General features: G+C 40.0%; 1 protein-coding gene across 1 annotated transcript; it reads left to right on the top strand.

Annotated features, from left to right (window-relative positions):
* LOC144601598 (troponin C, slow skeletal and cardiac muscles) lies at window positions 1–25,533 on the top strand. Its single transcript, XM_078413807.1, has 6 exons — window positions 1–105; window positions 14,080–14,110; window positions 14,207–14,353; window positions 20,010–20,124; window positions 23,018–23,154; window positions 25,377–25,533. Exons 3-6 carry the CDS (start codon window positions 14,284–14,286, stop codon window positions 25,406–25,408), a joined length of 354 nt encoding a protein of 117 aa, XP_078269933.1. The 5' UTR covers window positions 1–105; window positions 14,080–14,110; window positions 14,207–14,283; the 3' UTR covers window positions 25,409–25,533.
* Window positions 25,534–26,456: the final 923 nt, after the last annotated feature.

Raw genomic sequence — 26,456 nt, 5'->3', positions numbered from 1 at the left:
GCTGATGCAATATCTGGAGATCGACTGTTACTGCCAGATGCGGTGTGTTTCTGCATTTTCTATTTTTAGACTTACAGCAACAGCAGTATTTTAATTTTATTTAAGGTAGTGAAATACATTTTATAAATGTTAATGTTTCACTTCCGTGATCCTTATGAATGTTGGCCAAACATTAACCAAAATGCAAGAATCAAAGCTAACAATTTGGTAAAATTTTATGGGAATAAAGATCCTGTCAACCTGATTGAGAGTTGAGAGTTGGGAAAGTGCATTGCCAAACTAGTGTTGTGTTATGAATATTTTGAAATGATTGTTTGGAGAAATGGGAAAACATATGCATCAAATCTATTTACCTAAACTGTTCTTTATGACAGTGGGCTTCATTTCTTGTGACTCCCTTAAATTATGTATTTAATTTGTTTGTACCTCTTTTTCTACTCTATTACAGAGTTTTGTCATTATAATCTTGAATCCTCTGTTTGTTCGTCCCATTTTCTCAAAGAAAGATTCCTACCATGCATTCATTCTCTTAATATGCATATCTGTCTGGTTCTGGTATCATTCTGGTTAATCCATTGACATCATCTCCAGTGATTTAATGTCTTATTAAAGCCAGAATTGTTCACAATACACTGTATGTAGTCAAACTGAAGTCTGTTGGAAGCTTGACATGGTTTCAATTCAATTTCTGCAGTTTGGAAGTGAAACTGATTTGTATGTACATTTTTTTCTATATGGCCTTATTATCCTGTGTGTGTAGAATCATAGTCATAAAATCATGCAGCACAGAAATAGACCTCCATAAAGTTACTCCGCAGCCTCCTGCGTTCTAGTGAGAATAAACACGGCATATTTAATCTCTCTTTATAATTACAGGCCTCTGTTCCAGGCAACTTCCTGGGAAATCTCTGCCAGTATTTTTTAAAATCTCTGCATTGATAATAGATGGTTAGTATAAACAATGTTCAGTTCCATTCAAAGTCCACATGTAGTGGCACAGAATGTACTCATATGAAGCAAGACCTGGACAACATACAGGCATGCATTGGTACGTGATAATGGGGTTACATAAAGGCTGGACATTGACCAGAAGATACTGCAATATCAACTCTTGACATTCAGCTGCCAGTCTGCTATCATCAACATCTTGAGTCCTATCATTGATCAGAAACGTAACAGGGCCAGCAATGCTAACTCGTTGGCTGAGACTAAATTAAAAGATTGTAATCTGTGGTTAATGAAATCTCCAGACTTTCAAAGGATTTTTTTTCTCCCCATTCCCCTCCCCCTCCTCTTCTGCCTCCCCTTCCCCTTTCCCTTCCCCTTCCCCTTTCTCTCCCCCTTCCCTCCTTCCCCTCCCCCTCCCCTCCCCTTCCCTCTCCTTCCCTCTCCCTCCCCCTCTCTCCCCCTCTTCCTCTCCCTTTCTCTCTCTCTCTGTCTCTCTCTCACATAAAATGACAAAAATCAAGACTATGATGGGATATTGTCCACTTGGCTCAGTGAGTACAGCGACATATAAACTCAACAAGTCTGATACCATCTAAGACAATGCAGGTAACTAATTCTCACTGCATCCACCAACATACAGTGTTCACTCTCTTCACCAGTGACACATGGAGGTCACTGTCCATCACGGAAGGCATATTGGAAAGCCACTACCTGCAATTTTCTCTCTGATCTCATAGACCATCAGCATTCCTTCACCTTGATTGGGTCAAAATCCAGGAATTCTCTTCCTATTAGCACTGTTGGTATACCATTATGATAAGGAACACTGCTGTTTGATAAATTACTTGATCCATAACTGGTTGTGCTGAACTTCAAGAAACAATGTTAAATTCTGGTCATTTCACTATAGGGAGGACTCAGAAAAAAATTATGAGAAATGGTTCCTGGAATTAGGGACATGTTAAAAAGATATGATTAGAGAGAATATAATTATTTTCTTTAGGGAACAGAAGGCTGAAATGAGATCTGATGAAGGAATGGACAATTATGGGGTCTGGATTTTTTCAAAGGTACTTTAGCCTTCCTGGTCATTGGGAACTGGAATAATGTAGGCTCATCCCTGACCCACATGCTTTCCAGATGAGCTTGACTAAATCAGCAGAAACCAAAAAACAAAATCAAGTGTGCACATCTTATTATCACACCTGATTTTATCACTCAGTCTGCAGTGAATCACAGCAGAATATTTTGAAGACATATTTTCACAACTCTTACAGATCAAAATCTTTGTGCAAATGCACCTGCACAAATTTGTGATATTTTCCAATGTTTTACTGAACCTGGAGATTGTAATATTTTACATTAGTTGTTATCTCTGCTTTTTGTAATACATAATGGACTTTATGAAACAATCAAGTTGAATTATTTATAACCTGTAATATAAAAATTCAGGAAATACTCGTGTTTCCTGTGAAAGGAAGAGCCTAAAGATTTTGAAGCTTCTTTTCGAAATGACAGATGCTTTAACAGATAAACCAAATATAATGTAGGTAATACTCATACAATTACAAAGGATATTTCTGAGATGTAAAATATTCTACTGTGATTAATTGTAAATCACAGTTTAATCTGAAATGCTTCCTTTTCTTCAGAAAAAAAGCTTTTGCTTGTATGCTTCCTTTAAATTGCTTCCCTAAGTGAGAGAAGCAAAGTTTAAAGGAAATGTACGGGCAGGTTTTTTTTTACACAGAGGATGATGGGTGCCTGGAACATGCAGCCAGTGGTCATGACAGAGGCAGATCAGATCAGATAATGGCATTTAAGAGGCTTTTAGAAAAGCACATGGATATGGAGGGAAATGGCAGTCTTTAGAACAGGCAGAAGAGAACTATAGGTTTATCTTGGCATCATGTTTGGCATAGACATAGTGGGCAGAAGGGCCTATTGCTGTGCTGAAATGTGCTATGTTCTACATTCTAGTTTTTTTGCCACTCCTTTAATTACTAGTTTTGTTAAATATTTAACTAGTGGAACTTATTTCTTTTGCTGGTATAGCTTTGCAATCAACGCACTATTCCCATCACTATAAATGCCAATTAATCATTCATGCTGGAATATAGCCAATTTATGCACCCCTAACAAGTCCAAATATTCTGCCATTATTATAAATTATTTTGAAATGATTAAATGACTTGATTAGTGATAAATACATAAGCCCATAGAGTTACAGCAATGTGTAAATAAATATTCAATGGATAAACAATACAACAAATTCTGCCAAACGTTATGTTACAGTTATATAAGATGTTGGTGCGGTTGCACCAGGTTCAGTATTGTGTTTAGGTTTGATCAACTACTATAGGAAAGATGTCATTAAGTTGGAAAGAGTGCAGGGAAGATTTACGAGGATGTTGACAGGACTCCAGGGCCTGAGCTACAACAAAAGGTTGGGCAAGCTAGAACTTTCTTTGGAGCGCAGGATGCTGAGAGGTGATCCTTTAGAGGTATACCTCAGGGTTTTTTTTTCACACAAAGGTAGGTGGGTATTTGGAACAGGCTGCCAGAGGAAGTAGTTAAGGCAGACACAATAACAACATTTAAAGGACATTGGGACAGGTACATATTTTTGAAAGGTTTAGAGGGACATGGGCCAAATGTAGGAAAATGGGTTAGATGGGGCATCTTGGTCAGCATTGTTGAGTTGGATGAAGGGTCTGTTTCTGTGCTGTATCATTCGATAACTAAAACATTGCTCTGAGAAACTTCTACAGTGACATACCGGGGCAGTGATGGTTGACATCCAACGATAATAACCATCTTTAAATGTGTCTCAGCAAGACTCAAATTGCTAGGGGTGTAATACCTATCTATGCATGGGTATGAGTGTGGATTCACATACATGCATGTTTATATTTGTTGTGAACCAGTCACCTTTATGTCTGTGTGCACTTTGTGTCAATATCTCCCATTATTGGTCCCTTTGCTTCCCAAATGATTCCGACATGTCACCTGTCACATCTCAGTCTGAAGAGACCTGATCCGAAAACATCACCTCTCCATGCTCTCCAGGAATGCTACCTGACCCGCTAGTTGCTGCCTGTTCAGCACGTTGTGTCCTATGCAAGATTCCAGCATCTGCAATTCCTAGTGTTAGAAAATAACTGCAGATGCTGGTACAAATCGAAGGTATTTATTCACAAAATGCTGGAGTAACTCAGCAGGTCAGGCAGCATCTCAGGAGAGAAGGAATGGGCGACGTTTCGGGTCGAGACCCTTCTTCAGACTGCAATTCCTAGTGTCTGCAATTCCTAGTGTCTACACCCCACATTTCAGATATAGACTTACCCAATAACGGCTGCTCCCAATTTACTCTCCCGTGCTCCTACCTAATAATATTGTTATTTGTCCTCTTCCAATAATCGCTTCTCTGTGAAATAAAAGAGATGGTATTTGTTTTAAAAGAACCAAGATAATCTATTCTTTACATAATGTTGAAAGCTTCCTCTGGCTTATGGCCCAGAACAGATACCTCAGGCCATAAAGTCCACGCCACCCACATACAACCATTTGCACTAATTCTATATCAATCCTATTTTTTTATTCTGCCAATGTTCTTATACACTCCCCGAAGATTCCACTCCTCCCCCACTCGGGGTAATTTACAGCTAGCATCTAACCTACCAACCTGCACATCTTTGGCATGTGGGAGGAAACTAGAGCACTGGAGAAATCCATGTGATCACATGGAGAATATGTAAACTCCACACAGACAATACCCCAGGTCCGGTTTGAAACCAGGTGTCCAGCACAGTGAGATTTAGGTTTATTATTGTCACGTGTAGAGTCATAGAATCATAGAGTGATACAGTGTGGAAACAGGCCCTTTGGCCCAACTTGCCTACACTGGCCAACATGTCCCAGATGCCTGCGTTTGGTCCATATCCCTCCAAACTTGTCTTATCCATGTACCTGTCTGTTTCTTAAATGTTGGAATAGTCCCAGCCTCAACTACCTCCTCAACTACCTCAATCCAGACCAGTTCTCTCTCTCCATACCTACCCCTTCCCAGTTCCCCGACCAGTCTGACAGTTCCTGATTACATTTTATTTCCGTTTGCTTTGTTGTCACCTTCTCCTAGCTAACAATGATCTGTTCTACATTTTCCTTGATCACCACCCCCTTTGATGTCTCTTCTCACTCCTGGACCTTATCTCTGTATCTCCCCCTCCCCTGACTGAAAAACGGTCACGACCCAAAACGTCACCCATTCCTTCTCTCCAGAGATGCTGACTGTCCCGCTGAGTTACTCCAGCATTTTGTGTCTATCTTGGGTTTAACCCAGCATCTGCAGTTCCTTCTTACACATCCAGTTGACATGAACGGTGCAACAATTGATCCATTAGATTCCAAACCAAACTTCATTTTTGCAAAAAAAATGTAATTGACATTAACCCTAAAATTACATTTTCATTGCCAATAGCCACATTTACCAAACAAAAAATAAACTGTGTATTTATAATTAAGTGACTATTTTATTCAGTAGCATTATATAACAAAACCTCTAACCTCTGAATTTTGAGACATCATAATCCTATTTTAATCACAAGGCAGCACTAAATAAAATGAGTCTCATCTCTTCAGCTCAAATGCATTCCATTATGACCCCGAATATTTTGAAAATAGCTTTCTCTTGCACCCAATCGTCAGTAAAACTTTAGCAGGACTTTTAAGGTTGCAGCACCTTGCATTGCCTCCAGTGAAATATGCATGGTGGGCAAGGGGAGGTGAAAGGCCAAGATGCCAGTTTAATTATGTCCAGACATTAGCGTTGCTGCTCTGCCGCTTGTGGCATTCGATTGGTATCTGGCAGGTCGTCAGCGCTGCTGGGTTTGAATGGAAAGCCTGGCGTGTGGTCATCGTGGAATTCGGACCTCCTATAAAAGATGGTGCGGGACTATTGCCTCTCCGTCCATCCACAGCGCTGCATCCATCCTCGACCATGGAAGATATTTACAAAGCGGCGGTGAGTGTACAGTTTCTTTAATTTGCTATCAATTTACTCCAGCCCTGGACAACAAATCGTTTGATGGAGAATCCTTGTGAGGAAAAGATACAAAATGTGATTTATGACCAGCTTGCTTATTTTTGGGCAGAATTTAAATTTATTAGCGGGTCAGACGTGTCGCAGAGAATAAGTTTGTGTGATAAGGCTACGGTTTATAAACAATCCTCTCAATTGAAATACCGCAATAACCTAAAATGTTTAAAATTACATTGGTTTTAACATTTTTTAATTGTTGTAACTGATTTAAAACAATTGTTTACGAGCATTTTGTGAAACTAGTATTTGCCCAATTCACGATGTAATTTGATATTCAAATTTTAGATTTAATATGTCAAAAACAATCAAAGATAAAAACATCAGTAGTTGTTCCCTCTTGATCACATTGCAAAGGATGGCAGGAACTTACCAACCCATTCTCCAAGGGTTTCAGACCTTTCCAGTCTCTACATGTCATATTTAAAAAGTTGCCCAATATGGGTTAATATTTGGAGAATATTTGAGTCTAAAGAAGGGGACCGACCCGAAATGTCACCTATCCTTTTTTTCCCACAGATGCTGCCTGACCCGCTGAGTTGCTCAGCACTTTGTGTCTGTCTTTAAAATTTGGATTCATTGATTGAAGAACTATAATTTACGAGCAGCTACAGCCTCGTAGCATTAATAAAGTGATGATATATCCAAGCGTAAAGTGTGAATGATTTCCAGCCTCGGCGTTGCCTTGTTCCAGTTGGGAATATAAAACAATCAGCAGGTGGCTCTACATTTTGTGCCCTCAGTTGACCTTTGTTGCAAAATCATCTCGCTTACTTATAAAGCATTCTGAAACGAAGAAAAGTAAGAAAGGATTGGAGGAATTCATTCAAAAACGTTAGCCGGAATTGTGAAAGTCTATTGCGTTCGATTTATTGCTGATCCGTGTAAATACAAAACCTTTACACTTTAATTTAGTGGAGTTTATAATTCATTAATTCGAGATGCTCTTTGGTTGTAGTCCTTAGACGTCGCCACGAAGGAATGCGAGGAGATGTTGCCTCTGGATGAAGGCTAATTTTGGGTTGTGCGGAGGCGGTTATCTTGTCGATAACTTCCCCTACGGCCACAAGGGACCCAAATACCCAGACAAAGATTTCAAGGATATATGTGCATGTCAATCAAAGGCTTGGAACAAAAGCAAACTATCCGTAGTATTTGCCTTCGTTCTCCTCAACAGTTGTCTTGTCTTTTACACTGTTAAAAATAACAAGGAGTAGTATTACCAAGGCCACATGCGAACAGGACTTTAAAGGAACTAGTTTCGTGTCAGGAACCCATTCATGCCTAAAGCATCCTGACTTAGATGTGCTGCCTAACAAATGCAACAGCTGCCCCTGCCCCCCCCCCCCACACACCCCCCTCCTCCGTGTGCTCGGAGTTTCACTGAAGGTTAAATGAAGGTGAAAACGTGACCAGACATTCTAATATCTTGCAGCGTTCATTTTGTTTCCTGCTGACAATATATTGCAATGTGTTGCAACTATTTTTTTCTTGTGATTTATGTGACAAGCGCCATCCAAGGGTAAATATGCAGCAGTTGCTAACATACTAATTTAAGAATAAAAAATAAACATGCAAATCTGGGCTATGCTAATAAATAACTTGGATTATTTGGTCTCGACCCGAAACGTTACCCATTCCTTCTCTCCAGAGAAGGTATCACAAAATGTTGGAGTAACTCAGCGGGTCAGGCAGCATCTCTGGAGAGAAGGAATGGGTGACTTTTCGGGTCGAAACCCTTCTTCAGACTGATGTGAGGTGACGTTTGGGATTATTTGGTAGTTGTGAAGTGGTTGAAGGGATAGGTCTCTGCCCCTATATAAAATAATCCAGAAGCTTTAAAACAGTTAGGATCTTAGAGTGGTGGAAAGAATGTGCATTTGTTCCTGAGATTACCTACAGAAGCCATGAGTAAGGGCAAAAGCCATTTAGATTAGTTTATTTCATATACACCAGGGCCCTATGAAAGTCATTGTCCACATGAAGCTCACAGAGTAAACAGTGTACTTACAGTAATTATAAATACAACAAATACAACACAGTCCATTAGAATGACGTTCTATGCACCATTTTAAGCATTCACCCTGTCCAGATTCACGAGATGTGGCTGCAGTGTTACAGTCTACAAAATACACTACAGCAATTCATTAAGACTTCTTCACCAAATCCAAAACTTCCCCTATCGAATAAGACAAAGACAGCATTGGAAGCTTATCAAGTATGTTCCTCTTTAATCCTGCATTAAAACATATCTGCATTGCTTCATTGTCACTTGCTGGAAATCCTCAAATTCCTCACTAATTACATTGCAAGTGAATCTTTATCAGACCAACTGCAGCCCGCTCACCAGTAACCACTCAATTATGGATTGACGATAAATTCACCACCTCAAATGTGGACAAGTCAGTGATATCCACATTTCATAAATGAATTAGAGAAAACAGAGACAGTTGACAATTTGACTCAAGAGAAACACAATGAACTGGAGTGATAAATAAGGTGGAAATGAAATAGAGAAAATGAAAACACCAGAGGTGTGTGGGGAATAGAGGTATGTCAATCATGTGCAGGCAGAGGAGATAACGTCACGTTTTAGCAGGTGATAAATATGTTGACCATATCAGTGCTTGATTTCCTACCTGTCTTAAATGTTGTTTAGAAAATCAGCCGCAGCACATGCTTGTATTTCTGGCACGTTGCTGACAGCTGAGGATCCCCATCAAGAGTGCAAAGTTAAAAATAAATTCCATGTAGGCTATTTGTTCTGTATGCTGTGAAGTCGGGACATAGAAGGGATATGAATGAGAATGTGTGATAAATGAAAATGTGTTTTAATACACAGTTGATGCTTTCCAATAAAGAATCTTTTAATTTCTAATGCAATCTGCAATACCCATTACTATCACTGCTGAGGATGGATTCAGTCTCAGAATATAAAGTACATTTATTGTTGTTTTAATAAATCTTGCAGAATGGCTTTGGTTATTAAGTGTCACATTCCTCTCACAGATGTTTACCAGTGGATGAAATTGGTATTAATTTCTTACCTAGGAAGTATTTCTGTGAGTGAGTAAGTGTACAGCAATTTAAGAGGCTTTTAGAAAGGCACGTGTGTATGCAAGGAATGGAGGGAAATGGATCATATGCAGGTAGAGGAGATTAATTTAACTTGACATCATGTTCGGCACGGATATTGTGGGCTAAAGGGCTGTACTGTTCTATGTTCCATGTACATAACTGAGTATGTAACTAAGCCCACAGCAGCAAAGTAAATAAACACAAAGCCTGCAAATCCTTACTCATTATCTTCAAGTGCTGTACAGAGAACATGGATCAAAGTGCAGGCATGCGATGCTTGGAAAGAAAATTGTGCAGGGAAAGTCTCTAGAAATGTGTCATGTGTCATAGGACTATTGACTATTAGGCCATTCGGCCAATCAAGTCTACGCCTACATTCAATCATGGCTGATCCAGTTTGCCTTCCCAACCCCATTCTCCCACCTTCTCACATAACCTTTGGTGCCCTTACCAATCAAGAGCCTATCAACGTCCACTTTAAAAATACCCAATGACTTGGCCTCCACAGCAATCTGTGGCAATGAATTCCACAGATTCACCACTCTCTAACTAAAGAAATTCCTCCTCATCTCCATTCTAAAGGTACAACGTTTTATTCTGAGGCTGTGCCCTCTCGTCATAGACTCTCCCAATACTGGAAACATCCTCTCCATATTCACTCTATCTAGGCCTTTCATTATTTGGTAAATTTCAATGAAATCTCCCCTCCCCTCATCCTTATAAACTCCAGTAAGTACAGGCCCACAGCCATCAAAAGCCCACCATATGTTAACCCAATACGTTACCCAGGGATCATTAAACCTCCTTTGGACCTTCTCCAACACTAGTACATCCTTCCTCAGGTATGGGGCCCACAACTACTCCCAATATTCCAAATGTGAACTGACCAGCGCCTTGTAAAACCTCAGCATTACATCCTTGCTTTTATGAAATGAATGATAATATTGTATTTACCTTCCTTACTATCGACTAAACCTGCAAATTAACCTTTTGGGAATCCTGCACCAGAAATTCCAAGTTCCTTTCCACCTCTGACTGCTGAATCCCCTCCACATTTATAATATAGTGTACACCTTTATTTCTTCTACTAAAGTGCATGACCATACACTTTGCTACACTGTATTCCATTTGCAACTTCTTTGCCCACTCTCCCAACCTGTCTTGGTCCTTCTGCAGACTCCCTGTTTCCTCAACACTCCCTGCCCGTCCACCTGTCTTCGTATCATCTACAAACTTGGCCACAAAGCTGTCAATTCCATCACCCAGATCATTAACATATAATGTGAAAAGTAGCAGACCTAACACCAACCCTTGCGAAACACTACTATCCACCAGCAGCCAACCAGAAAAGACTACCTTTATTCTGTCAGTCAGTCAGTCAATCTTCTATCCATGCTGGTACCTTGCCTCTAATACCATGGGCTCTTTTCTTGTTTAGTAGCCCCGTGTGCGGCACCTTATCAAAGGCCTTGTGAAAATTCAAGTAAATAACATCCACAAACTCCCCTTTGTCTATCCTGCTTGTTACTCCCTCTAAGAATTCCAACAGATTTGTCCAGCAAGATCTCCCCTTAACTAAACCATGCTGATTTCAGCCTATTTTATCATGTGCTTCCAAGTACCCCAAAACCTCATCCTTAATAAAGGACATTAAAGTTTTACCAACCACCAAAGTCAGACCAACCAGCCTATAATTTCCTTTCTTTTGCCTTGCTCCCTTCTTAAACACTCGAGTTACATTTGTGATTTAACAATCCTCTGGAACCATTCCTGACTCAATTGTTTCTTGAAAGATCACTAATAATGCCTCCAAATCTCAAATCTCCAAATCTACCTCTTTCAGAACTAGGATGCACTCCATCTGGTTCAGGTGACCTATCCACCTTCAGACCTTACAACTTGCGAAGCACCTTATTTTCAGTAATAGCAGCTGCACTCACTTCTATCGTGTGACTCCCTTGAATTTCTGGCATGTTGCTGGTCTCTTCCACTGTGAAGACTGACACAAAAATGTATTCAGTTCATCTGTCATATCTTTGTCATGTGAGTTTATGTGTGTTTCTCACATACTAATGTCTCACCCTTCACCAATCCTGTCAGATGGAAGGTTCGACAGCTTGAAAGTGCTTACCATCAGACTCTTTCCCACTGTTATCAGACTCTTGCACAGCCTTTCATACACTAAGGTTGAATACCTAATATCATATCATCATATCATATCATATATATACAGCCGGAAACAGGCCTTTTCGGCCCACCAAGTCCGTGCCGCCCAGCGATCCCCGTACATTAACACTATCCTACACCCACTAGGGACAATTTTTTACATTTACCCAGCCAATTAACCTACAAACCTGTACGTCTTTGGAGTGTGGGAGGAAACCGAAGATCTCGGAGAAAACCCACGCAGGTCACGGGGAGAACGTACAAACTCCTTACAGTACAGCACCCGTAGTCAGGATCGAACCTGAGTCTCCGGCGCTGCATTCGCTGTAAAGCAGCAACTCTACCGCTCCTATCTACCTCATTGTGTCTCTAGCACTGTTTTTATCTGCACTTCCTCTGTAGCTGTAACACTATATTCTGCATTCAGTTTCTTCTCTCTTGCATTACCTGACGGTACTTACATATTGTGTGATTTGCCTGGATAGCATACAAACCAAGGTTTTTACTTTCAATAGACAATAGGTGCAGGAGTAGGCCATTCGGCCCTTCGAGCCAGCACCACCATTCAATGTGATCATGGCTGATCATTCTCAATCAGTATCCTGTTCCTGCCTTCTCCCCATACCCCCTGACTCCGCTATCCTTAAGAGCTCTATCTAGCTCTCTCTTGAATGCATTCAGAGAATTGGCCTCCACTGCCTTCTGAGGCAGAGAATTCCACAGATTTACAACTGTCTGACTGAAAAAGTTTTTCCTCATCTCCGTTCTAAATGGCCTACCCCTTATTCTTAAACTGTGGCTCCTGGTTCTGGACTCCCCCAACATTGGGAACATGTTTCCTGCCTCTAACGTGTCCACTCAGGTTTCATGTGCAAAGTCATGGTAGCACTATCTCAAGATTTTGTGAGAATGCTACTTGCATAATGGTAAAGGCTTTCAAATACATGCACATTAACTACTTCAGTGTTAAACATATGTTTTGCTTCTTCAAGGTTCCAATTTCCCTTTGAACATGCACTAGATGGCAATGTGCTTTGTTTTGCAATGTTTCATTATCTAACATGGAATAATGCAAAAGCAATCTCCATACAGTACAGCCACAACTCTCAAATGTAATTTGCTTTGATCCACTATTTACAAATGTTGTTTCAATTAAACAGAGCAATATGCACAGAATTAATTGTCTAATTACAATTTGATGAAAGGATTAATTGAAGTTGTTGGTGAGAATCTTGACATTTTTGGTTGCGATTCATATTTTGGTCTAATTGTGTACATATCAAAGAGATGTTTTATGTGGAGAGTTAACAATTCCAATTGAATGCAGCATCATTTGTTAAAATTTGCTCCACTATTTGAACATCTCCTAGGCTAACTTAGAACAGCTAAGAAATAATGTAGTAGGAAGGGTCTCGACTCGAAACGTCACCCATTCTTTCTATCTAGCTGCCTGTCCCACTGAGTTACTTCAGCATTATGTGTCTAGCTAAGAAATAATTTCCAGTTCTCTGCATAGTACCGTTTTGGTGTAAATGTTTTTCTTACAAAAACCTAACTGCTAAGAGAAGCGATACTCAGAGTGTCAGTAGAAAACCTCTGGATACTTAATCCAAATTTTCCACATCATTCTGACATAACTTGCAAAAAATTGCTCTTTTCTAATGAGCCCAACGACTCGCGCTGGCCGTGTACAATAACACAGGTTTCAGTCAGAGAAATGAGGCCTATTCATTGTTCATTAAAGGCTGCTTAACCTTATTTGTGTCCAGAGACTCTGACGTACCCTACTTCTTCTAGATAGGACCTCCTTAAAATGTTCTTTCTTAGTGATTGTTTACAGATAATGCTCCAGATGCTTTAGAGGTCTAGACAGTTGGAGGTTAGGCTGCCAGTGCTGGAACAAAAGCTGGGATACACAAAAATCTAAAGATGGAAGATCATAAAATTACTGGAGGGTGGCAGAACTGGAGGAAATGACATACAAAGGGAAGCCACATACAAGATTTTAAAATTTGAGATTGTTGGACCTGGGTTCAATGTAAGTTATCATGGGTAAAGTTGTCTGATGATTAGCTTGTGTCAAGTGCAATTGAACTTTACATGAGCTGAAATCTATAGACAGTGTGATTAAGAAGAATAAACAGGAGACCATTAAAAAATGTTGTGTTAGAAAATAACTGCAGATGCTGGTACAAATCGAAGGTATTTATTCACAAAATGCTGGAGTAACTCAGCAGGTCAGGCAGTATCTCAGGAGAGAAGGAATGGGTGACGTTTCAGGTCGAGACCCTTCTTTAGACTGATGTCAAAGGAAGGATATAGGTGGAGACAGGAAGACAGTGGGAGATCTGGGAAGGGGGAGGGGAAGAGAGGGACAGAGGAACTATCTAAAGTTGTTTTTTGTGTTGTTAAGGGTAAGAACCAGCTCTGCTAGGCGGAGGACATTTTTTTGTGTTATTAACTTTAGATAGTTCCTCTGTCCCTCTCTTTCCCTCTCCCTTTCCAGATCTCCCACTGTCTTCCTGTCTCCACCTATATCCTTCCTTTGTCCCACCCCCCTGACATCAGTCTGAAGAAGGGTCTCGACCCGAAATGTCACCCATTCCTTCTCTCCTGAGATGCTGCCTGACCTGCTGAGTTACTCCAGCATTTTGTGAATTAAAAAATGTTGAATATGGACTTGACAAAGACATGCCTGAGAGTCTCGGTAGATGATGGAGTGAAGCATTTAGCTTTCAGTTTTTGCTTTAGTAGTGGTTTGTGGAACTCATTGTGTCTTTTCACTACAGGTCGAGCAGCTGACCGAAGAGCAGAAGAATGGTAAGGAGCCATAAATCATTTTAGAAAATTAAGAGCAATTTGAAGAATTTGGTTAAATTTGCTGGAACTGAGGTATTTCTTGTTTTTTTTCTCCAGAATTCAGGGCAGCGTTTGATATTTTCGTGCAGGATGCTGAAGATGGGTGCATTAGCACCAAGGAGCTGGGTAAAGTGATGCGCATGTTGGGTCAGAACCCCACACCGGAGGAGCTGCAGGAGATGATTGATGAAGTGGATGAAGATGGTACAGATGTGAATTATTGTTGTATCATCTGTTAGAATTATTTGGCACCGTAAACATGTTAAATCTTAGAGTCTGAAGAAGGGTCTCGACCCGAAACGTCACCCATTCCTTCTATCCAGAGATGCTGCATGTCCCACCGAGTTACTCCAGCATTTTGTGTCTATCTTCGGTGTAAACCACCATCTGCAGTTCCTTCCTACACATTAAATTTAATGTGTACGATATAAATTTAAAACAATGCCGTACTCAACCTGCATCCTAATACTTATCGAGGAGCATATTTGTATCCTTTATAAGCATTTAGGATTCAATTACATCCTTTTTGTGAATTATAACAAAGTATTATTTGCTTTTGGAACAACAGACATTTGAACTGTTGGCCTCATGAACATTGGGGTGTATTCCATCTAAAACCTCGGTGCTGGTTTCATAGAAACATAGAACATAGAAAATAGGTGCAGGAGCAGGCCATTTGGCCCTTCTAGCCAGCACCGCCATTCATTGTGATCATGGCTGATCATCCACAATCACCAATTTCAACGTGGTACATTTCTCATCTCAGCTTAACCTCCATGAGAATGCCCAGGTATTCATCTTGGAGAAGAAAAAGCAATGGATAATCACCCTTTGGGTGCTCATTTAAAAAAATAAAAAATAAAATAAAATAAACTAATTCAGAGCTTTGGTGTGTAACCTGCAAAGTTTCTGGAAGAAAAGTTTATGCTGCCCCTAAAAATATATTTATCCAAAACCTGTACCCTTTCCAGGACTTTTACTTGCAAGATAACTGTCAAAATGTACACACAAATTGAAATCCCATGTCAGACGAAGGCATAAATGACTGAGGAACAATATGAAGTTATTCATCTTGTAGTTAAGAGTCATTCAAAGCAATCAATGTTCACTATCAATGTTGCATGAAATTAAAACTAACTTGCTGAGTTTGCATCTGCATTGCTTAAAATAAAATACCAGAATGTAAGTGCAGTGAGCCAAGCATGGACACGGCAACCATTTCGCCGATTGCGCTTGGTCCACCAAGGCCGACGGGATCTCCCGGTTGCAAACCATTTTAACTCCCCTTCCCATTCACTGACCTTTTTGGAAGCTATTGCCTTAGTGAGTCCACACGCAAACTGGAGAAACAGCACCTCATATTCCACTTATGTAGTTTACAACCCAATGATATAAACAGTGAATTCTCCAATTTTAGGTACCTAACAAACCCCTAACCCCACCCCCCCAGTGTCCCACCTAGACTCGAACCTATCTCTTCTCCGCACCTCCACCTCCAATCCGTCCTCTGGCTTTACAATTTACAACTCTTCAATCCTTCAGTCTTTTTTTAAATCTCTGGCCTTTGTCCAACCTTCTGCCTATCTAAACCCCACCTTGGCTGCCATGCTTTGTCCTGCTCCTCACCCCTCATAGCTTTCTTTCCCTCCCTTCTCCATACAATCAGTCTGAAGAAGAGTCCCCATCCGAAACGTCACCTATCCATGTTCTCCAGAGATGTTGCCTGACCCGCTGAGGTGCTCTGGCACGTTGTGTAATTTGTTGTAAACCAGCAGTTCCTTGTTTCTGCAGTAATTTCCTAATTCCCCCACAGAGCATTACTCGTTTCAATCTTCTCCAGAATAATCTTGAGAGAGTCTTGATCTGTTAACAAATCAGGTGTTTACCAGCAATTCTTAGTGTAAAATATCACATCTATAAAATGCAAGTGTTTAATGGTCTGAACAGCATTCCGCTGAAATAAGTAAAGAGAATGAGATGGCATTTCCGTTGAGTTATGGAGTTACACAAAATTCCAATAAATATTGTTAAACTAAAAAATCAAAATATTTATCAATTTGAACTATATTGATCATTCTGCATGATTTTTTTTTTTTAAACTAGATTCAAATAAATACAAAATTACTCAAAGTTACTTGCGGGAACATTATCTGTTTTGAACATGTATAGCGACATTTTCCTACAAAATCTGAGCTGCTATATTTCCATGTGTGGGTTAGCCTGACTAACCAAATTCAGTGGTTATTAGCTTTGTTGGCATTTGATGAGGTCCCGCATGGCAGGCCGCTCCAGAGGGTTAGATCGTATGGGATCCAGGAAGAGTTAGTTGACTGGATGGAGAATTGACTTCATGGAAGGAACCAGAGGATGATGGTGGAAGATTGTTTTTCAGACTGGAGGCCTATGCCTAGTGGGGTACCTCCGGGAACAGTGCTGGGCCCATTGTTGTTTGTGGTTTATATAAGTGATATGGATGCGAATGTGCAAGGCATGATTAGTAAGTTTTCAGATGACACTAAAGTGGATAGTATCATAGATAGTGAAGATGGTTATCAAAAATTCTAGCAAGATCTTGCTCATCTGAGCAAGTAGGCTGAGGAATGGTTAATGAGTTTAATGCAGACAAGCGTGTGGTGCATTTTGGGAAGTCAAACCAGGGCAGGGCCTTCACAGTGAATGGCCGGGGGCTGGGGAATGTTGTAGAGCAGAGGAATCTAGGAGTGCAGGTAGATAGTTCCCTGGAAGTGGCATCACTGGTAGACAGGGTGGCCAAAAAGGCGTTCGGTACATTGGCCATCAGGGTACTGATTGGTACTGAGTATGTCTGTAGAAGGGTCTCGATTCAAAACGTCACCTATTCCTTCTCTCCTGCAGAGATGCTGAGTTACTCCTGCATTTTGTGTCTCTCTACTGAGTATAAACGTTGGGATGCAGTTGTACAAATTGTTGGTGAGGCCACATTTGAAGCATTGTATTCAGTTTTGGTCGCCCTGCTATAGAAAGGGTGTTGTTAAGTTCGAGAGAGTGCAGAGATTTACAAGGATGGTGTCAGGAATTGAGAGCCCGAGTTATCCGGAGAGGTTTGGCAAGGCTCATTCCTTGGAGTACAGGAGGCTGAGGGGTGATTTTATAGAGGTGTCTAAGATCATAAGGAAAACAGACTGGTTGAATTCACATAGACATTTACCCAGTGTTCGGGAATCATTAAGCAGAGGACATAGATTTAAGGTGAAGGGGAAAGATTTAATAGGAATCTGAGGGGCAACCTTTTCACACAGAGAGTAGTGGGTATATGGAATAAGCTACCAGAGGAGATCACTGAGGCAGGTACTATAACAGCATTTAAAAGACATTTGGACCACGTACATGGATAGGATAGGTTTAGTGGTATGTGAGCCAAACATGATCCCAGGGGACGAGCATAGATGGGGTATCCTGGTCAGCATGGGCAAGTTGAAACAATGGGCCTGTATGGCTTTATGACTTTTGAGCATTTAGTATTGTACAAAACATATTGAAATATTTTAAAACATTTTAGATAAATTATAAACATGAATTATATAATTTGTATTCATCCTCCACAGGTGTTCTCCATTTAATGGATACTGTAAGTGCCCCCTGAGGTTGGTCCAACCTGGAACAGACTATTTGTGTGCTTGTGTTGGGAACGACTGGGGTGGCACATTGGCACAGCGGTAGAGTTGCTGCCATACAGCGCCAGAGACCCTGGTACAAACCTGAACTCAGATGCTGTTTGTATAGAGTTTGTACGTTCTCCCTGTGACCTGTGGGTTCTCTCTGAGTGTTCCGGTTTTCTCCCACGTTCCAAAGAAGTGCAGGTTTGCAGGTTAATTGGGTTCTATGAATTGCACCGAGAGTGCAGGATGTGAAAATGGGATAACATGGAAGTATGTGGGTGATCGATGGTTACTAACTACTACTACCCACCAACACCCTGACATGATATTGTCCGGGTCTTGCTGTATATAGACATAATCTACCTCTTAACTAATAGAAGATGTGGTGGTTCATAGAGACCAGTGATCTCAGTTTCATAAATGTTGCAGGAGTGTCTCAGGACAGTATAGACAGCATCAGCATGCGCTTCATGAAAGCTCCTCCCTTAAAGATAAGGTCAGAAGTGAGATTTTTCACTCATGAACGAACAGTAATCTTTTTCAATGTAACCTGCATTATTATGAGGTTGCTCTGCAGAAGCATCGACCTATTCAAGTCAAGATGTTAAAAAGCTTAAGTATGATATTCAGTTATTTGTTTGCTAACTTTTTTCCATCTTTAACTACTTTAACTAGTTTCTTAAAAAAAATGAGTACAGGCCCACAAAAATCTGCAGGCAGTTCTGCAACCACTTAGTCTTGTGATCAAATGAACTTTGTTTACATATGCCAACTTTCTGATAATCTCTTTGACCACGGTGCCTTAGAATCACATTCCCGCCCTTTGCAACCACAATGTGCAGAAATTGATTTCCAGTGGCTTTATTCAATAATAACAAAGAATGGGATCTTTATCTCAAGGTGTGTAGCCTATTTTGTTTTTAAGAAAGTGGTATATTTTCACCCTAAGTAATCTGCAACTCACCCACTAGCCTTGCCCAGTGCTGCTGGAGCTCACCGGAGCACCACTCCGGCACCCAGTGACAGCTCCGGCATCTAAAAAATTAGCACTGCAACACTGGCCTTGCCCCAACCCCACCATGAAGTACCCGTAAGGTTAAGTAATTTTCACCAGATGGGATGGAAGTAATGTTGTACTCCATTGATAAACTCACAAATTCACAATTCCAACCTTGCACACTCAAAATCTGTTCTTAGCTCAGTAATCATACTGCACTGGAATTAACTCAACATATCTCCTAAAAACTCAATTGGAAAAATTAAAAACATTGCCTAAAAATATGAAAGTTTTTATTCATTAAACTTCAATACATTCAAAACTCCGCTGCCCGTCTACTCACCCACACCCCGATCCGTGACCATATCACCCCCGTCCTTTACAAACTCCACTGGCTCCCCATCCCCCAGAGAATCCAGTACAAAATCCTCCTCATAACCTACAAAGCCCTCCATAACCTGGCCCCATCCTACCTGACCGACCTCCTCCACAGGCACACTCCCACCTGCACCCTCCGCTCTGCTTGCTGCCAATCTCCTATCCCCCCACATCCGGACCAAACTCAGATCCTGGGGGGACAGGACTTTCTCCATCGCTGCTCCCACCCTATGGAACTCACTACCCCAAACCGTTAGAGACTCCTCCACACTCACCACATTCAAAACATCGCTGAAGTCCCACCTGTTCAGTACTGCCTTCAACCACTGAAGGTCACCTCACCTTCTGTCTCCTTTCTCTGTTCGTTTACTTATTTACTTATTTATCTATTTATTCATTTCCCTATGTTCTCTAAATCTCTGTAAAGCGTCTTTGAGTATATGAAAAGCGCTATATATATATAAAATGCATTATTATTATTATTATTATTATTATTATAAACTTCAGCACATCAATTATTCCATAGTGTCTTACTTTTTTTAACAGCTTATTGTTTTACCTATCTATCGACATCTTCAGCTATTGCTTTGAGCCAAATTGGGAAAAAAATAATTCTGTTATCTGTGTGTTGAAGGTATCACTGAGTTAAAATACTTCTTGTAAATATGTTATTTTAATATGCTTGGGAACAGGGTAAGTATTCAATGCAAAGTAGCAAATTGATACTGTTCATTTTTAGTTGTAAATTTCACTTTTTAATGAAGCAGTAATAATGTATTTTGTAGCCTTTATTTTTTTTCTTCAATACGTTAATTGAAAATATTTCCAATTTTTGTTTTTCATTTAGGCAGTGGTACTGTTGACTTTGATGAGTTCTTGGTCATGATGGTGAGATGTATGAAAGATGATAGTAAAGGGAAATCAGAAGAAGAACTGGCAGACCTGTTTCGAATGTTTGATAAGTAAGTATTCTTGGCTTGAAATATACATGTAAACTCCCTTTTGCTTTCCTGGGTTTTCCTTTCCTCACTCCTATGTGCAATTATTAACTTAGGTAATAAAATGAAAATGCTGTTCACAAAATCATTTAAAATCAACAGAAAGTAATCTATAGATTTTCATTCATTTAAAACCAGCTGGTTCGGTGAAAAGGGATACTCATTATGCATTTTAGAAATAATTGGCAAACTACCAGTGGATTAACATGCAAGTCAGTTAATTTCTATCTTTGTAAACAGAAATTATGGACTGTAATCCTCCATTCCACCAAAATGTGCGCTTGAGTGAAACATTAAGAAATATGAAGTACTAATGCACAAAATAACATTCAGTTGAAAAACGTCCTTACAATTTATTTTACAATTGTAATGTCAATGCATACAACTGTCAATTTCATTGTCGGTAAGTTTTAAACATAGCTAACTAAATCTTAATTATTTTAATGTCCTCTGACTCACCCTGTAGTAATGAAAATAAACTTCTCTGATGTCACATTTCTTTAGATTTTAATTATGATTGAAAAATATTAAAAATACTAACTGTCCGTGGCACTTTTCTCCTTCTCCCATCACCTCTCTCTTAATTTAATTCTTCTCCATTCCTCTTTGTTGATTTCACTTTCTGCACCCCTAGTTGGAAATGAAATTAAATATTTGAACACTTCCTGGGTCAATCTGTATTGTTCATTAACAATTCTTCCGTCTAATTGTTTAGAGACACAAAGGATAAATTTGCCTCCGTTTGCAATGCTATATGGGTGTGAGAATATTGTCAGTTATAATCATTGCTTTCCTTTCTGTTCTATTGACTTCAGTGGAATAGTGTCAACACTTAGTGCTGGGACAAAGGCAAATCTCTCTGTCACATCCTGCAGTTGTTATGCACACAGGCCACAGACACCTTGTTAGAGGAGCAAGATTTTAATTAATTGTAGTGGTCAAAGGACTTGCAAAAGTGCAATTAATGCTTGGTGCCTTCAAAACCCAGCCTTGTTCGCTCCAGGTTGAACTGAGAATGTGATACAAGACATCAGAAATGAATGGATCATAAATTATACCAACTGTTGTGTTGAGATCTTTTATGTACAACATAATGAAAAGTCTTCATAGACTCATTGCCAAAATCATCCTGGTGCTTCCAAGAATCGACTTGGAATAATCCATGTACAGCAACTCAACATTTAGTTTGCAGCATTAGAGCTGCCAACAGTCTAACATGATGGGAAGTAAATGGAGCAGTCTGGATAATTGTCTGGAAAATGGCTGTTCTCTAAATCACAGGAAACTGCAGTGGGGGGGGGGGGGGGGGGGTAGTTGGGTAAACAATGACTGCTAGTGCCAGACTGTGGCGTTTCCTTATTTGTGCTTGTACATTGAACTTCGTCTTCCGTTCAGACTTGCAATAAAGACAAAAACATTCAATAATTGGTGGGAATGTGAGGAGAATCAAATGGGTGAGGGAAGGATTGGAGTAAAAAGGGGTGCTTGATGGTCAGTGCAGCTTTGGTGAACCAAAGGCCCTGTTTCTATAGTGTATCTCTATATGACTATGAATCAATGAGGTCGGGTAACATCTGTGGAAGGGGAAATAATACATCTTAAGTTTTAAGATTCTTTTTCCATTTCTCCGGTGGATGTTGCCTGATCTGCTGAGATGTCTCCAGCATTTCCTGCCTTTTATTTTAGTTTTCCTGCAGCTGCTGATTTTTGATTTTCCATTCAGACGTGCAATAGAGTTTTCACCAAAGATACTCAAAGTGCTGGAGTAACTCAGCAGGTCAGACAGCTTCTCTGGAGAAAAAGAATGGGTAACATTTCGGGTCAGAACCCTTCTCTCACTGCTCCCCCTCTGCGATTCTTACATTCCTTCCTACACATATAGTTTTCACGTTTAATTTGAATTATGGAATCATACAGCAGAGATGGTCGTTGTTTGGCTGTTCATTCCTGTGCCAGATCTTTGAAATACCTACCAGATTAGCCTTATTTCTAAATTCCATTCACAAGGGCCTTATAAATTTCCCATGCCAAAGATCTATGCTATTTTCTTTTGGAAGTTTCTGCTGAATTTGCTTCCACTGTCCTTGGAGGCAGTGCATTCTGGATCACATTGCACACTGTATTAAAAAAAAACTTTCATCTTATCACAATTTCTTTTGCTAATCTCCTTAAATCTGGCCACTTTGGTGACCTTTGCTAATAGAACAAGGTTTACCTTAGTTACGCTATTAAAATTTAAAAAGATTTTAAACAACATTTCACTAATTTTATTTGTAACATAAGAGTTAATGTTAAGCTTTGGCACCTATTCCCCACCCCAACCTCTCCTCCTCTCTTGAGACTAGGATAAATAACTTGAATATTGGTATTGATTTCACTCACATACTACTTCTATTATTGATTCAAAATAGTTTGAAAACAAACCTTATCTCAAGACATAATCAAAGGTAACGAGCTTAAAGATCTTTTCATAAAAATGGCAGTACAAAGTAATCAAACAATTAAGAAAATAAGTGCAGGAAAGAACTGCAGATGCTGGTTTAAATCGAAGGTAGACACAAAATGCTGGAGTAACTCAACAGGACAGGCAGCATCCCTGGAGAGAAGGAATGGGTGACGTTTTGGGTCGAAACCCTTCTTCAAACTGATGTCAGGGGAGTGAGCGGGACAGGGATAGAATGTAGTTGGAGACAGTAAGACTGGTGGGAGAACTGGGAAGTGGGTGGGGATGGAGAGAGAGGGAATGCAAGGGCTATTTGCAGTTAGAGAAGTCAATGTTCATACCACTGGGGTGTAAGCTACCCAATGTGACATATAATAATATGGTCTGACCTTATACTCACCGATATGTTAACAGAAATGCTGATGGTTACATTGACATTGATGAATTAAAGATAATGCTGGAGGAAACAGGTGAATGTATTACTGAAGATGACATTGAAGAGCTAATGCGAGATGGTGATAAAAATAGTGATGGAAGAATAGATTATGATGGTAAGTTACATAACCAATTATCTCTTTACAGGACACAGGCTTTTACTTGTTTGACAACTGAAATAATTCCTTAGATTTATTTTGTACTGAATATTCCCAAATTTTTGAACAAGCAGCATTTTTGCTTCCTTCCCAGAATCTTGGGTCATCCCAGGCAGGGATTTGATATTCAAGCAGATCTGCACAATGATTAATTCAGAACATGTATTGTGATGCGATCTCATCAGCAGCCTATCTTCTCTCCCTAACGCCTGCTTTCAGCAGGAACTACTTTCTCCATCCCTATACCTCCTCCCTCATCTCTATTCAGGGACTCAACATCTCTTCCAGATGAGACAGAGTACATGCACCTCCACCAACCTCGTCCATTGCATTCGTAGTGGTGAGACCATGCGTAGACTAGTCGACCGCTTTGCCAAACCATTTGTGTTCTCTTTACCAGGGCTAGCTGGAGCTCCCGGTTGCAAGACACTGCGATTTTCCTTCCCACTCCCATGCCAATTTGTCTGTCCGCAGCCTCCTCCACTCTCGAGACTGAGGCCAAACACAAACTGGAAGAACCCCACCACATTCCACTTAGGGAGCCTACAAACCCTACCGTATGAATGTGGAACTCTCCAATTTGAGGAAAACCATCCCACCTGCGGTTGCAGCTCCTAGACTGTGGAACAGCATCCCTCTCCCTATCAGAACTGCCCCCTCCATTGACTCCTTTAAGTCCAGGCTCAAAACCTATTTCTACTCCCTAGCGTTTGAGGCCCTTTGAGGGGGCGCTGTGAACTGTTTATGTATGTGCTGTTATGTTTGTGTGCCATTGTATGTTCGTTCTTAGTACCTGAACTGATGTACAGCACTTTGGTCAACGTGGGTTGTTTTTAAATGTGTTATACAAATAAAATTGACTTGACTTGACCTTCCCCTTCCATCAGATTCCACCATTTGCAAGCTTTTGTTTTCTCCACTTATCACCTCCAGCCTAGGTTACTTTATGTACCCTCCTCTACCCCATATGACTCATCTGCTGATCAACCTCTCTTTACCGGGATCCACCGAACAGTTGCCAGCTCTTGTTCCACACATTTTTCTACCAGCTATCTCCCCTCTCCTCAGTCAATCTGAAGAAGGGTCCTGATCCTGAAATGTCATCTGTCTATTTCCATCCACAGATGCTGTCTGACCCACTGAGTTCCTTCATCAGTTTTTTTTTTTACACATTTCGTACTACTTGTATGACACAATGATTTAAAATGTTCACTTAAAATTTAGACATGGTACTCAATACCTTGCAGTATGGAAAGATTTTTAATGTGGGTGGCTGAAGGCAACTTTGTCCTTGAGGATCAGAAGCGCCCTGGAGTTGGCTCCCGACAACAACTGTCCCTAAGGGGAAATCCAGACAACTGAGATCACTGGAACTCTGTGGGCAATATTCTTAGAGGTCAGCAGAGGGTGCTATTGCTTTGCCATTGACCACAAAATCCAAGCTTAAATATGGAGGAAAAGTATGAAAGTATGAAAACTGAAGCTATCCTGGGCCGAGGATTGTAAACACAAAAAAACAGCCCTTTTCAGAAAAGAACTCCAGAACTGAGGGCTTGGAATCAAAGGGAAGGTTGCACTATTTATTGAGCTAAATAATAATAATAATAATAATAATAATAATATAATAATAATAATAATATTCATTTATTGTCATTGCAACGAGTACAACGAAATTAAAAAATAGCCAATCCTGACGGTGCGTACAAACATATATGCAATAAATTCAAAAACAAATAAATACATAAATACAATTATATTAAGTACAAGATTTTTTAACGGTGTTGCCTAGTGCAAAGGTAGTGTTCAGTTCTCGTATGGCCCTGGGGTAAAAACTGTTCTTAAGTCTGTTTGTTCGGGATTTGATCGACCTGACCAGAGGGCAGATGAACAAACAGACGGTGGCCGGGGTGGGATGGATCTTTTATTATTTTGCCTGCTCTACCTCTCTCATCTTCAATTTATATTCTTATTCCATAAATATTAGTGTAGATCGATGCTGACGGACAGTGTAGATGCTGGGCTGTAGAGTATGTTACTGTGTTCCATGGCTATAGACAATAGGTGCAGGAGTAGGCTATTCGGCCCTTCGAGCCATCACCACCATTCAATGTGATTCTACACTGAAAATTTAAAGAAAAAATGAAAACTGGACTTTAATATTTTACACTCTTCTTTTGCAGAATTCTTGGAGTTCATGAAAGGTGTCGAATAAAATTTTATAGAATTATTGTCAGGAATCCAGTTACTTGCTTTGCTGTGAACCCTTTTTAGTCCATCACTAACAAGCATGAAGAACTAAACAACTGATTGACACTACCCTCAAGCCCAAGATTTTTACGGTCATTCCAATAAATATAGAACTTTTTCATTATTGTACATAATTGGATGCTTCGTGTAGCCTTTCAAAATAAATTTATGACAGTTGTTGAAGGCGAAATAAAGTTGTAATCACTGTTGCATGGTGTATTTTTGGATAAACCTACTCTCCTCATATAAACCTCTTGAGAATTGAGTCGCAGCAGGCACTTTATCCACAACTGCAGCAACATAACATCTGAAGCATGGACAGGGTCAACTCAGTTCTCAAAAGCATCACTCATTTGTTTAGTCAGTGATTTCATTCGTCTTTTTTTGGGGGACTGATGGGGCAACACTTGTTATTTAATCACCCATGATGTAGATTTTTTTAAAATGTCATAGTCTACAATGCACCATGGAAATAAAAGGTTCATTGTGGTGAAAAGATGTCAATTCAAATATCAATACAGAGGGAAATAGTAATAGGGGCAACTGCATTTTCATAGAAAAAAAGACACTTGTCAATGTAAAACCCAAAATTCTCAGATCGACCTTATTAAAAAAAGATCACCTCTACTTAACACTCATATGCAATTTTTAAAAATTACTAATATCTATCCAACAATAACTCAGCAATTTAAAAAAACCTTCAGATTTGGAAATTGTGTAATCTGAATAAATTTTAACTGCCATATCGTGACCTGCATGCCGCAGAACTAGTATTTGCATCAGATAAAGCAGTCTTGCAAGGCTAGGCCGAGCAGTTAGAAATTGAGAAAAAAAATGATATTGTAATGACATTTTGCAACTTTATCTGAACATTTTTAGTCCACCAAATCCATACCAAGATTCAATTAATTAGTTGGAATCATAATTCCATCAAATTCTGAAGAACTCGCTGGGGAGCAACTGAGAGCAGCAAAGTGTACAATTTTCCACTCACTGATTATGGGTATGAAGAC

The sequence above is a fragment of the Rhinoraja longicauda genome, chromosome 17 (assembly GCF_053455715.1).
Source record: "Rhinoraja longicauda isolate Sanriku21f chromosome 17, sRhiLon1.1, whole genome shotgun sequence".
Taxonomy (NCBI): domain Eukaryota; kingdom Metazoa; phylum Chordata; class Chondrichthyes; order Rajiformes; family Arhynchobatidae; genus Rhinoraja; species Rhinoraja longicauda.
This window is presented reverse-complemented; position numbering and strand designations above follow the sequence as displayed.